The 14,344-nt window shown below is 34.7% G+C and overlaps 1 protein-coding gene across 1 annotated transcript in view; it reads right to left on the minus strand.

Moving 5' to 3' along the window:
• The window catches only part of LOC106113068 (laminin subunit alpha-2-like), a gene marked incomplete at its 3' end in the record, with an annotated part of 38,017 nt that overhangs the window by 11,882 nt on the left and 11,791 nt on the right, over nt 1-14,344 (minus strand). The window contains exons 2-3 of the mRNA XM_013305791.1: nt 3,422-3,608; nt 3,076-3,241 (exon numbers count right to left, since the gene is read on the minus strand). Of these exons, the coding sequence (XP_013161245.1) occupies nt 3,076-3,241; nt 3,422-3,608 (353 nt within the window). The remainder of the gene's footprint in view (nt 1-3,075; nt 3,242-3,421; nt 3,609-14,344) is intronic.

Raw genomic sequence — 14,344 nt, forward strand, 5'->3', positions numbered from 1 at the left:
AATGCTTTACGACGCGAATCAGTCCAGGACAAGTGTGTTAATTTAAATAACAAGGACATGTAGCACGCGACTGTACTCATTAAACTTTCACACGTCGGCATTTGCAGTTGTTTTTCGTAGCGATTAAGTTTCCCAGCTGTCGGAGGGCGGAAAGTAGACGATATAACATTGCAAAAGAATCCGCAGTAGGGAAATAAGTATCAGGGCATAAACCTGTAAGGTATCATGTAGTATTTATTTAATTTTACTGTCCTAAAATTCATGATAATTTAGTGCAGCTGATACAATTAAATTTCATTTTATGTTTAATATGAGGTGATGTATTCAAAGGTTTTTCTTAAGTGCAGTACATAATTGTGTCTCATCCTGAACAATATTTATTAGTATCCTTTAAATTATAGTGCTGTATGGTCACCGTACAACAATGATTCACGTAGCGCCCCACGGCCCATTACGGCGTCCGCTGACGATGTAACGTAGATCGGTATCGAGGGCCTATTATCCCGATATGCGGCTATTTGCCCCATTGTTCGCCCCACCCGACCCACAAGCGACTCTATTGTTACAACACGATTAAGAATTCATTGAGTTTTGTGGAAATTTGAAGTGTTTTATTTATTGCTGCTCTTATACGCCATTATGTACTTTGTCGTTTTTAAACCTATGGGTTATACAAAAAGAAAATAGTGTTTTTAAGTTCTATGGTCATCGAGCACCAATCATTGAGTCAGACACAAATGGCAATTGCATAAAAAAAAAACAAAATCAAAACTACTTTTCAAATTGGGTGTTTCGTCTCTCTTCTAACGTGGTTCAGATGAAAGATATGTGACTTAAATAAAACAAGACTGAATCTTCTAGAATAAAGGAAAAAAATGAACGAAATTTCGAATTTTTTTTTAGAATCCTTGGCTAGTTTACATGGTTTGACAAAGTCCAGTGTATTCATTAAACATTTTTATCCTAGTCATGCGACGCCCGAACAGACATAGGGATAATTTATGGATAGAGGTGGCGCGGCGCACAGGCCATTCCGCAGTGACGGGTGGTCGTGCGTGCGACCTAATTTATTGACCATCCCTTGCCCCTTATCGACACGGTTAAGTGGTCGAGCTACTTTTTCATACTTTTATCATATTTTTTCTGAAACATTCTCAACGTATTTTGTTAAATAAAATATCGGATTCGATCATATCTTATCTTGAATCGACGTTTTGTTATTCCGTGCGGCGACTATTGTGTCACGAGAAACATAACTTATTGTTACCATACTAAGTACATGAATAAGACAAATTATACTTCACGTTTAATAAATGGAACAGAATGTTTTTGAACAATTAATTCAGGACTTTGATAAGTTTCTACAGTAGTTGTGACAAATATAATTATATAAATTTGTACATCCTACTATAACATTTCTAACATTAAGCAAATAATCTTTATTTATATATTAGAAATAGAATAAATTTAAAAGATTCAACACAATTTTATAAACACTTCAAAATTCAAATACTGATAGAAATGTCTAAAATCGAATATCAGTTTCACAATACATAAAGCATGGTCACTCTAGTCGGCACAAGCGCTACGGCTGTTTTCGATTTATGGGTAAGATAAAGGGAGTCAATACTGCTTGGCCTGTGCTATCCGCCTAATAGCTCCCCGCGTACACTGCAATGTATTGCCGAGCTCTACCTAGACTAGGCGCCAGGCCCTACGTAATATTACGTCGACAACAATCGTCTATAGCTCGCAATAATTTCTACATTTTGGCCTAACCCATGCTTATAGTTAGTTTAATTTTCAGAAGGAATCCGTGTCTCTATTTAATTTGAACATTTGTTATATACAAGATCAAGGGAATGTATAATATTTCTGAATACACTGATTTCGTCTATCTCTGGTTGGTTGAAGACATCTTTGTTGTCGTCTTTGAGATGTTAAGAGTTGAATAACTGATTAAAGGCAAGACATCTTATCATTTAAAGAGGTAAGCATGTGACGATTTAAGAGTTTTCGTGTTGTCAAGAAATTAATTGTCTCGTCCATTGTCCATTATCGAAACTTTTTGACTATTGGCTTTTTGGCTGTCGTGTTAACAAAATATTTCTTTTAATTTCGCATTGTTATAGTACAAATTAATGTATTGACCCTGTCTAGGGGTATATATCTCTGCATTTCTGTCATTATTTCACGAGGCATCTTTGGAGTGTCACTAAAATGATAATGTTAGTTTCCTGGCGAATAAATTGCAGTGATAATGTCATTCAGACCTTAAAGAATATTAAAGAGTAACATTTGCGTTGTCAATTTGTAAACCAACTATACCAAAGATTGATTGCCAGTCGTTCTGTCTACAAATCTTTAGAATAAAGCCATTGTTTTGTAAAACATCGTTTAGCAGTTAGCACAACATTAAATAAGTGTTTACGTCGTCCTGAACCTCATAAAATAAATATTTAAAGTACAGGAACAATGTTAAGGCTGTAAATAATTATATTAGTTGTGTTCTTGGTAGCCCAACACCATAATCGTAGGTAACAAGGATGCGAAAATACCATTGAAATTTTTTATCCCTTCTTATTTAAAACCACAAATTACAAAGCTGTCGCCAGTTCTAAAATGTTAATCTAAAATAATTTCACCTGGGAGGTCTATCGCGAAAGTGAAAGTTAAAGGTTAGCTTAACCTTTAACTAGCGAAATGTGAATTTTAATTATTATTGTAAATGCATCTTATTACCATTTCTATTAGCAATATATTACACGATCTGAACGAAATATAGTGATTAAGATTCCTATGGTGAGCTAGATATATTGTGGGAATGAAATTATTTTCATCATTACCTGAGATTTACATATAATTTATGTTAGTTAATATAATTAAGTACATAAATCATGTTTGATGAAATATGACATAATAAATGGGTTGGATAAAATCATACATGTTAAGAAATTATGCATAAAAATTGATGCTTAAATCGAATTATAGTTATTTTCTATATATGTAGTTTCGTTGCTTTCAAAGTTACTTACCAGATTTTATGTATATTTAAACAAATGTAAAGTTACTTACAGCGGGCAGTGTTGCAACGAGCTCAATATGGCTGAACTCCTGGCCGCCAGCGTGGGTAGGACTCTGCCACCAGGTAGTAGGGTCTCCGTCCAGCGCAAGCACGGCCGGGTGACGTCGCGCTGGCGACCCATCCACACCCTCACATACATCGCATACTAAGCCTCGTCTGATAACATAAAAAGAAAGAGTTGTCAATAAAATAAACCTTGATACAAAAGAAAAAATAACTGTTAACCATGGCCGAGACCGATGAAAAGTTACACAGAAAGAGTACTGTTAATTATAAGCAAATATTTAAAGAGTTTTTAAGTAGTATTGTTCCTATCACGTTACCACAATGACTTACTTTCCCGGCGTGTCCCGGCAGAAGTCCTCAGGTCCGTTGTCTCCGCACGTAGCATTTGCAGCGACCACGGAGTACGCGGCGGCGTCGAGCGGCGCCGGCAGCAGCCCGCTTCTGCTGGCGACCTCTGCGCCCCCCGCCGGTATCTCGCTTAGTGTTGTGCTGCTCAGCCGATCTAGCACAGCGCGACCTGGGGACACATTTAGATATTATTACTACATAGTTCGATTGAGACAACAAAACTCGCGGAACAATGGTATTTTTTCCTTCTATAGATTCCTAATCTGGTGACTGCTATTATGTAAGACGAAACTCTGTTCGACTAATGAAAATTTTTATAAATCATGTTTTATGTCTTTAAAAGATTACTTTTACACTTTTTACCTTTTATATCTTTAAAAGATTAACAATAAGACTAAAATAAACCTCTATTTTCGAAGGTAAAAATAAGGTGTCAACTATTAAGGTGTGTGTTTTATGACTCGAACTGTGTATCAAGTTATCGCTATGTTATTAAAATTCTGACACCTCTTAAGATAAAGTTACTTATACCAGCGTTGTCATGGTAACGCGTTAATTGAGAAATCTTGTAGCGCCGTATTCGTTACATTGAACTTTTAATATGAAAGGCTTTAACGTAGTGTACAATTATCTTTGGTAAATATGATTATCATCTGCATGATAATGTTTGCGTGAAAGACAATACCTTTTAATTGCTTACAACTGTAAAATAAAATAAAGCTACAGCCATCATTGAGAGGAAATGGGTAAATTACTTTTACATGCTTAAACTTACCACAGCGAACTAAACCAAATCGAAACAAGCTATTTACTTGTATTGCTGCATAACATCCAAAGAATCGCAATGGACTTTTAGTCCATTCTTGCATCAAAGTTCAAACAAAATGTTCTAACCAACGATAATAAAGGCTTAATCTATGCAGACGGGTGAAAGGTTATACATATAAGCCTAGCAGTGGACATATATCTAACACAGCTGTATAATGTGGACAGGTTATGGGATATTGTTATTGTCAGTAAGCCGTGGTTAATTCTACGATGTGCAATCAAGGACAATTGTTTCCTACCCAGGGAAATGTACGAAAGTTTAAGTCAAAAATGTTTCATAGCAACATACATATACAATAAATAATAGCGCATAGACCGACATTCCGGGGCGAAGAGCAGAACATTTATTGGACTGCCACAAGGTTTAATTTTAGTTTACACGGCTTTAATTCCAAAAAAAAACTATTTCTTTGCCCGTTCTCCGCCCCTACTTGTGTGAACAGGCCTTTAGCTTCTAAATTTGCTGTATCATATACGATCCTAAGTGGGAACCAAATTTAATTCTTTGACTGTAAAAGTACTGGCTCGAACAAGAGGTAATGTAAGCATTTGCATTTTATCAGTTAAATTTAAGTTATCTACGCTTCAAATGTGAACCCGGCGAATGTAGACAGTCGTGTTCGGCGGCGGTGTTTATGAGCGTAATAAATTAAGACGCATCTTAAAAGAACTGGCCGTGACCAACGACAAAAGAAAGACGATCAAAGACCACGAATAAATCATTATTTCGTAACACTAGTTTGTTATTTCAACAAAGTTCACTGAAACCGTTAAAATACTAAGTACTTTTGAATACCTTTTTTTGGACGAAAATTTTAAATAAATCAAGTAATATTATATAGTAACTACTTCAGTCGTAAATGAATTTCTTTGTGATAAATTAGAAAGCAATAATCAGCATTCAAGTATTATAAATTCCCAGGCGTTCAGTGTAAGTTGCAGTAACGACATGCGCAGGCGCAGTGAAGTGCCAGATGTTAGAGCGAGCGATAAAGGCCCGTTCACACTGGCCGATAACTCATCAATATGATCGCTTGTGCGCTGCCCTTCCTCTATCTACGTCAATAAAGCGGATAGTTAACGGCCCAGTCTCTTGAGAGGTGCACATTGAACTTGAACATGTCGCCGGCAAATCGTGTACTCCGTCGGTTTGTAATTAGGCAATTTGTAATTGCATAGTAAAAATCAATGAATAAACAAAGTGACCTGTATGTCAGCAATTTGTAAATATTATATTACAAAACTTACTTAAAGTTAGACAAATTACAATCTGACGGAGTACACGATTTGCCGGCCACAAATATACTAAGTACAGTCGTGTAGACAGTTGTTATATGTTTGCATTCGACGATTACTTTATTAGATTAAATTAATGACACAGTTTAAAATAATGATAGTCATAATGATGACGTTTTATGTCGGACAAGATGGAAATGTACACTCGCGTACATAACGCGTAATTTTTTTGTGAAGTATTTAACTTATATTTACAATTATCTAGATGTTGCTTACAATGCATTTATTAAATTTACTAGATTTTTATTTGACAGTAATTTGGAGTGTGTTTGATGCTTGCGCTTTATTAGTCGTATATTTTTTGACGCTGACTGTACAAGAGTATTAATTAGTGATAAGAGTTTAATTGATATTTATCTATTAATTTAACTATGGTAATTAATATTAATAAACGAAATAGCTTATTAATTTAGTCAAAAGTGGAGAAGTAATAAGTTATGACAATTCTATGAAAATTATTCTTATATTTTTTTTAAGTAAATATTTCTCTAACCAAAAAGGTTTAAACTAGTAAATGGATAAAAAAACACTAAAAACGGTACGATAAATAATTTAACACAAGATTATGTAGTGACTTCCGTAATTAAATATGTTTAGAGTAACGTGTTTGGTATTAGCTGGGCCGTATATTTGCTGAGATGAAGACGGTACAGGTCAGAACGAGCGTCGTATGCAAATGCATGGCCCTTACACACAAACACGTCAACGGTTCACTACATTGTGGGAACATAAAATGGCAATAGCATCGAATATGTTCAATAGAAACGCTATGAGGTTATTTTCTGAACGTATAAACCGTTGCGATGTCATAAATGTAAATGATTTGTTAAATTTAGAGTAAAAAGATAAACACAGTCTTCCTTCCTTTTTGAAAAAAGAGAGTATAATATGTTGCAATCGGTTTTAAAGCAGTGTAAACCTACGGTTATAAAGGTCAACAAACTTACGTGTATTAAAACGGTGAAACTCAGATCGCGTGATAGTTAATTTACTTGTATTTGTTTTACTTCTTTATTCCCAGCGTGACAATGTTAACACGTTGACCGCCGCGGCGTGGGCTGAGCATAACGCGATATCTCGCCTCAAGTGCTAAATGAATCACGATCTCTCGTGTGGCCGTAGTCACCATGCGTGATCTTGCATGCGACTGTACAGGTACAGAATTAAATTAGCTTACCATTTAAGTTCAAAATACAATATCGTACAAAATACTGTGACTATAAGACCTATCATTAGAAACACTTGTATTTTGATATAACATGTTTTTGACTTAATTGAACTGTGAGCGTTTTATAAAATTTCTTCCAAATGGGTAGGAAATTAATGTCCTGGACTGTACACACTGGCCTATGAAATGTTCGCACAATGCAAGCGCGTTGATGTACAGTTATGACATAAAGTGTTGTTGGTACAAAGTCTATTACTTTTATTGAGACTTATACGTTCGCAATAAATTGTTTTATGATAATTAAAGATACGTTTTATTACGTACTTGATGATACATAAATAAAGAGTGCATTTTGAAAACAACAGATGTTCCACTTTGCCGAATTACGCCAAATGTTTTCAAGAATTGTCTAAATTTATCTTTTTCCACGTACTTGTAACAGTTGGGCGGTTTGTTTAAAAAATACGATGTGTTTTTTTTATTTTATGCCGCAATTGTAATACACTAGGCTATCGAAAGAAAAGTTAATTTCTAAATGCTGAATGAATGACCTAGGTATAATCCCTCCAAGGAATAATTTAAAGGTGAATCAGCTATATAAAGAACTACTTAAAATCAAGTGGAAAACAATTATTAATACTTCTTAAATAACAACATGATAGGTTATCATTTTCTGTGTCTATGACATATGTTTTTCCTATAAATGGCGCCATACCACCTACATACCTACATACCTACTTGAATATGATTAATTCCTTGAAGACTCTTTAGGGTTGCCATTAAAGAAAGTTAAATATTATATTTACTATACTTTTCTAGTATAAAATCACTTATAAAAAACAACCCTTTAGTTATGTTATTCGTGTCAAGGAACGTTTAGATAACTGAAACAAAAACGCTTGTTTTTTTAAGCATTACTTTGGCCTCTTAGCATCAAATTGTAATAGCGCAACATGTTAATATGTGTTGAGTACAAGAGAACAGGCGACAGGCGATGAGGGACTCAGGTCAAAGACCAGTCGCGTCCAGTTCGCGTGACGCGGGACAGTTTGCGGTCGCGGACCACACACAGTCGCCGTCCACTCGCACCTGACCAACGCGTTCACACTCACTGAGACTCTCTTTTGAAAAGAATATTTTAAATACATTTATTTCATACACTTTGTAAAGCTAAAACAGTTGGACACCGTGTAGCCTCAACCGCAAAACGACTAAAGTTAATAAAACAAATTTTAACACTTGTCGAGTCTTGCTTGGTTTTAATTAAAAACAAATCTTTCGTCACTTCTTTTTATCTTCTTCCAAGAGTCTATCATCGATAGAGCAACGAACATGTCAAGATTTTTTTAAACATTGATCAAAAATAGCTCATGAAACACGCGCAGCTTTTTAAAACGGAACTGATCCTTGCACTTCCTGAATGCAGGAAGCAAGGAGGTTTTTAAGGAAATTTCAGTAGTTTTCTATTAATGTTATAGTTGCGTAAATATCTGGAAGAAATGAATGATGAAAAGTGTCAGCGCCAGGAATCCACATACCAAAAAATTAGCAAATTTAAAACAGAAAACGTCGTTAAACTTTTTCTATATATCTTTCACACAAGGATCAATTAATTATTAATTTGCTTTTTTTTCTTCATAATAAAATGTTCAACGTAAACCTATTAATAACTCGTATTTAAGTGAACGGAAAATCTCTAAATTCCATCAGATTTGGTTACCATGGGCAGGACACGTAAACAAAATGTTAAAACAGTAGGCGAACACCTTAAACACACTCGAATGGAGGAAGCGGTGTACAACGTAAACATAGCCACTTATTTCAAACTTAAGATTGTTTCACACTAGGGCAGGACGATGATGCAGAGTAGTACAGTGCAGTAACCATACTGTCCTATATGGGAACACGTTCAAACAATAGCAGTAATTCTATCCTTCCTACCCTCGTGGAAAAAGTGCATTAAGGAAGTGTTTACTGGCGATACTTAGGGGGTTCAATGTTATGCTTAAGTACTATGGGTCAGAAGTATTTAACGATGCTCGATAAGCGATTATAAGCTTTACAATAACGTAGCAAGGGTCATGTTACTTTTATAAAGTCTAGTCAGATCTTGAATATTTAAAACACGATATTATTGTTTGAATAACATGTCGAAAGCAAATTGCTTTTCAGTAACAATGGTGTTCAAAGTAAACAATTTTAAAACGCTTGGTTTTTTTTTAATGGGATCTTAAATAAAAAATAATTTAGACTTCTGGTTAGGTTAGTTTCTATATAGGTATTAATTATAAAAATGTATAGGTCTGACACTAGACCTAACATCTTATTAATAGGATATACTAATATAAAAAATGCGAATGTATAGATGTTTATTACAAGGTATATTCAGAACAGCGGCATGGATCACGCTGAAATTTGGCATAGATGTATAACATAGCCTGGAAGAACACATAAGCTACTTATTAAGTTTTTATTTTAATTCCGCGTGAACATAGACGCGAGCGACAGCTAGTTTATATAATAAAAAGAATGTAAGCTACGAAACTCATGGCACACGCCTAGTAATAAACAAACAGGTATATTTATAGCGTAAGTCAGGATAGGCAGCATCCTAAATGGAGTTTATCGAGTAAAAACAGATCCGTTTGAGATCCCGTGGGAGCGAGGAGTCTGTAGCCATCCTATTAAGCTCATTAGCCGCGCCCGAATATGGGCTTGCATCGTTTTTATGGTCCGCCCGAGATCGCTAGTGATTCGATATTGCAACCATTCGATACATCGATTAAATCGCTCTCATTTCTTTTTACTTTAGTTTTATAAATCCTTTGAAGATAATGGATGTTACGTCGTTATATTATATTATATTTCCAGTGCCTACTTCGGCAGTAATTAGTTAATAACTTTAATATAACGTTCAAAAAGCGCAAAAGTCAAATCCGCATCAACAATTAAACATCAACGTTTTATGAGTTAGATATAGTACAACTTTAGCGAATGTATATTGCATTGTTTCCTAAGTTGCAATTACTGCAAATCGCATTCATCAAATGAGCTTCACAACATCTTACTAATATTATAAATACAAATGTACATATATAGATGTATGTTTGTTAGAAGGTATGTCTAGAACGGTTACATGGATCTCGCTGAAAGTTTGCACAGATATAGAACATAGTTTGGAAGAACACATAGGATATAATTTAGGTTTTTTTTTTATATCCGCGTGAACGGAGTCTGGGGCGACAGCTATTCTATTATATTTTCACAAGTGCTTTGATTTTAATTACGACTGTCTTGACAATAACAAAGTTTCCTCTTTGTAGATGAATATCAATGTAAAGTACTGACATATAACAGATTCTCAAAGACCATTGTTTATATGTAAACGTCATTCAACCTTATCACAATGGATTACGGTTCAGATTAGATTGGATTTACTTCTATAATTGTATTCACTTTTGAAGACGATATAAACTTGTGAATGTAACAAATCAAATGCGTCCAATTAAAGAGCATTGAAGTCAATGTTCACTGCCGGAGGTTCATCTGTTGTCAGAAATATTAAACGATACTCTCTTCATACCGCCCATAGTATCTACATCACAATTCACACATCTAAGGAACTGCACTAAAGAATTTTGTGTGGACAAAACATATCTACACAAAAAAATCCTAAACTTTTTAATACTGATCCTTGATCTCGAATACCACAGTGAAATTTGAACGTTGGTTAAATAATTACTATCTTTATGTTTTGTACACAAATAAAGTATGAATCTTACTAATAATATAAATGCGAATGTTTACATGGATGGATGGATGGTTGGATGTCTGTTTGAAGGTATCTCCAAAACGACTAAACGGATCTCGATGAAATTTGGCATTCATATAGCACATAGTCTGGAAGAACGCATAAGCTACTTATTATGCTTTTTTTTCCTCGCTGACGGAGTCGCGGGCGACCGTTAGTAATTGATTAATGATGAAAACAATATAAGTATGTCTATAAATTGTCGCGTGCCATTTGTTTTTCTACAGTAACTCTAGTTTGAAATGAGTACATCATTGTGACACGATGAGATTTTTTCCAAGTGACACAAGTAACCGTTGACGCTCCCCATACGGCGAGGATCAACGGACCGGCCGTTATCCACACACATCTAATTCCATACTTGTCGTGTCTCCCTGTGGGAAGGGCTTATGGGATTACAACCGGCGTCGCCTGCTCCATGTCACGCCTTATTACACTTGTTATATTTATCAAGCTCTGTGTTAATTACTTATATTAATTTCTAAATCAACAATGTCTTAATACAATCTATAGATAAAGTATTAATACTCTGTCCAATAAGTTTTATGTTACAATACAATCAATGTCATTATTTAGATTTCCGTCCGGATGGAAACAGGGAAAGCTAGAGTCACCAATTTATTTCTAATTACTGAATAATAATAGTCTACTTTTTATACTATTGCAACTTTTAGTATCAAATATAATGCAACTTAATCTATAAAGGGTAAAAAGGAATGGTATCTTAATCTACATATGAGTCATAAACAACTTTAGCAACAATGAAATCTAAAGCGTGTACAGTAAACAGTCTGTAAAATCGTCTTAAATGGTTTAACTATTTTGTTTAACCACACAAGATGCGTGTATATTCAATGTGAAAAGACATTTAACTGGTCCTTTTAAAGCTATGTGAGTCACAGTGGCGTCCTCTGGTACAAAGCTGATTGAGTACATTGTTACGCCTCCGATTCCGACGCGCTTCGCTAAAGATTAATCGGCTTTAGCCTTGTTGTCTGCTATTATTACATATAACAACTCAATTTAAAATCTAACAATGTATAAATTGATTTATATATGTTTGTAACTGGTTTTAAAATAGCTTTTAAAAGTAAAAATCTAAAATTCTTGCTACTTATGAATGTATGGCAACGTATAAAAAATATTATGTAGGTTGATTTTATTTGCACTTGCTTTACTCGAGTAAAGATAACAACCGTTACGGATTACAGTTACCGGCAACAAGACATTAATTGTGGATTTAATTTAATGGCACTCGTCCTTAAAAATCCGTTATCGGTTAATTATCTTTTAAAAATACTAAATACATGAATACTGACATGGAATTATATAATGTACTTCTTACTACTAGAATTAAACAAGTAAGAAAATACTTTATTATAGTGGGATTCCATGGTCGGAGGAGAATAAAATTATATATTGCTTATTTAGAGTTATAGGAATGATGATAACGAGGGAATTTATAACCAACTTATATTTCAAAGATGATAGATTTAATTTATTAGATGCACCAAACTAATTTTAGTTCCTTCACATTTTAATAAAAGCAAATGAAGGAAAGATTAAATCTGTTTACATTACAACTAAGACATAAATGTCTTCATTTATTTAACATAGTCGTAAACTATGAGAAGAAAAAGAGACACAATAAACACAGCGGGCGTTTACTTGAAATGGAAACGTTTGGTTTAAACTTAGTTAATAAGTTAAATTACGATATCTCTTTTCAAACGTCTTAATTAATAGTAGAAGTAATAAAAACCAAAGAAACCATTAAGCATTTTGTGTATTTAAACATAAAGAAACAAACTCTCTTTGTGAAATTTCTCAAAAAGCGATATTAGTTTAAAACAGATTGTTGCAATACATCTAGTAGTTCGATGCATTATAAACCCAATGACAGGTTTTTGACAGATCACAAAATGAGCGGGAGTGACCGGGGACTGGAACGAATTATACAAATCGACACAAAGCGATCATAGCAAGGTAAGGAGGATAGGCGAGGTAAAGGTATAGGTGAAGCATTGTGTCGGCCATATCATAGCAGTCCGGTCGCCGCGGGCGCCGGCGCCGACAAACATAATGTCTGCTATAAATCTAACATCTTTTGCGTGTTTTTTTTGTTAACTACATAGTTATGCTATTATGCAACGCCGCTCTACCATTATAAACGTAATTTTGTCCTATCCATAACGTGTTTTCACTTTATGTTGCAGTTTCTTGATATTAAAATTTAGCTCTAAAGAACAAAGTAAGTATAGGCATTTTGTGATTTGAAATATTCTATCAGTTTCAGAAAAATTTATACAAAAGATTGCATAGGTCTTTGTCGATTTAACTTTATATTGATGAATCTTTGTATTACATAAGATTTCAGCGATTAACACGAGCTGGAATACATTAATAAATGCGCGAACTGAGCCTGACGCCGGAGCACTGCTATCTTGTAATCGAGGTATGGCGCGGCGGCGCTACGTGGCTAAGGGTGAGAGCGGGATATTAAAACGCCTTTAAACAGTCACTTCATTAACAATTTACGATCCGGTACCTTTGTGGCCCACCGGCCGTCCCCGTCGTCGTCCCCGTGACAAATGCCTCCGAGGATTCGTTAAATCACTATTTAATAGCTGTTTCTACGAATTTTCGAGACAACGAGTCGGCGCCTCTTTGTTGCGGCGGAATACGTGCGTTTTATGGAGATTTAACATTGAAAGTGGTAATTTATGTCTTGGCAATTGTTTGTACATTATGCAAGGACATTATAAGGAGATGTTACAAAAGTCAATTTTAAAATATTCAGTAAATAATAATCTGGCTAAATTCCTTTCATGACATTCATGGAATTTTAGTAAATATTTTTACAAATAGAATAGTGGGAGTTTTTTTGACTACATTGTTTTTTTCCTTTTAAAGTTGCTATCAAAAACATTATCTAATGATAGAAAAGAAAAGAATAAAACATCACTGAATACAAAGATGTGGAGCTCTTAACGAGTCGTGTGATTAGATGAAAGTGCCGAAAGTACAAGAACTTACAAATCATTTGAAATAATGAGCAACTGCTTGCAGCTTGCTGCAGACAACCATGGGAATTGGATGTTAAAGAAATAAATGTAGTAAACCTAATTTTTTTTTTAATAAAGTTGCCAAGTTCTTATAATAATATTTTCAAACAAATATTAATTTGTAAGTGTGAAATATGCATAATAAAGTCAAGTTTACTCATTTTAAAATAAATATCTAGTTATATCACTAGTCTTTTGGAACAACCAAAGTTTTCTAAAGTAGAGACGCCTAAAAATAATCAAATCGTCTTGAAATGTTTTCAAAGCTCTGTATTACATCAACGGATAAGGATTTATTAGTAGATTTCTTAGGAATTTCATACGATACGGCTAAAATTTTCCAATTAGTCCAATTAAAGTTGCAGAGAAAGGAAAAGCCATAGAAGTCGTAGCGAGTGCGGGCGGCGCCAAATATGGCCGTGCTAACGAGCGCGTACGAACGTGGTGAGCGGTCACAATCGACCCGGCGCGGCGGCAAGAGCCTTATGTTTTCACACGAGGGCAGGACAATAGGGCAGAACAGTACTGCTACTGTTGGAGTTTTAACGATGAGTGTGCGTTCAATCAGTACCACTATCTATTGCTCTGCCTCACCTTTCTGTCCTCGTGGAAATTATAACGTTGTCGAGATGGGTTCAGATCGTTTCACATATGAGTGACATGACATGGTTGCTTTTATATTGTAAGTAATAAAGAAGAAAGAAAATCTATAGGGGGGTCAGTCTCAGTTTTTTTTT

Source organism: Papilio xuthus, unplaced genomic scaffold (genome assembly GCF_000836235.2).
Source record: "Papilio xuthus unplaced genomic scaffold, Pxut_1.1 DF828585.1, whole genome shotgun sequence".
Lineage (NCBI taxonomy): Eukaryota > Metazoa > Arthropoda > Insecta > Lepidoptera > Papilionidae > Papilio > Papilio xuthus.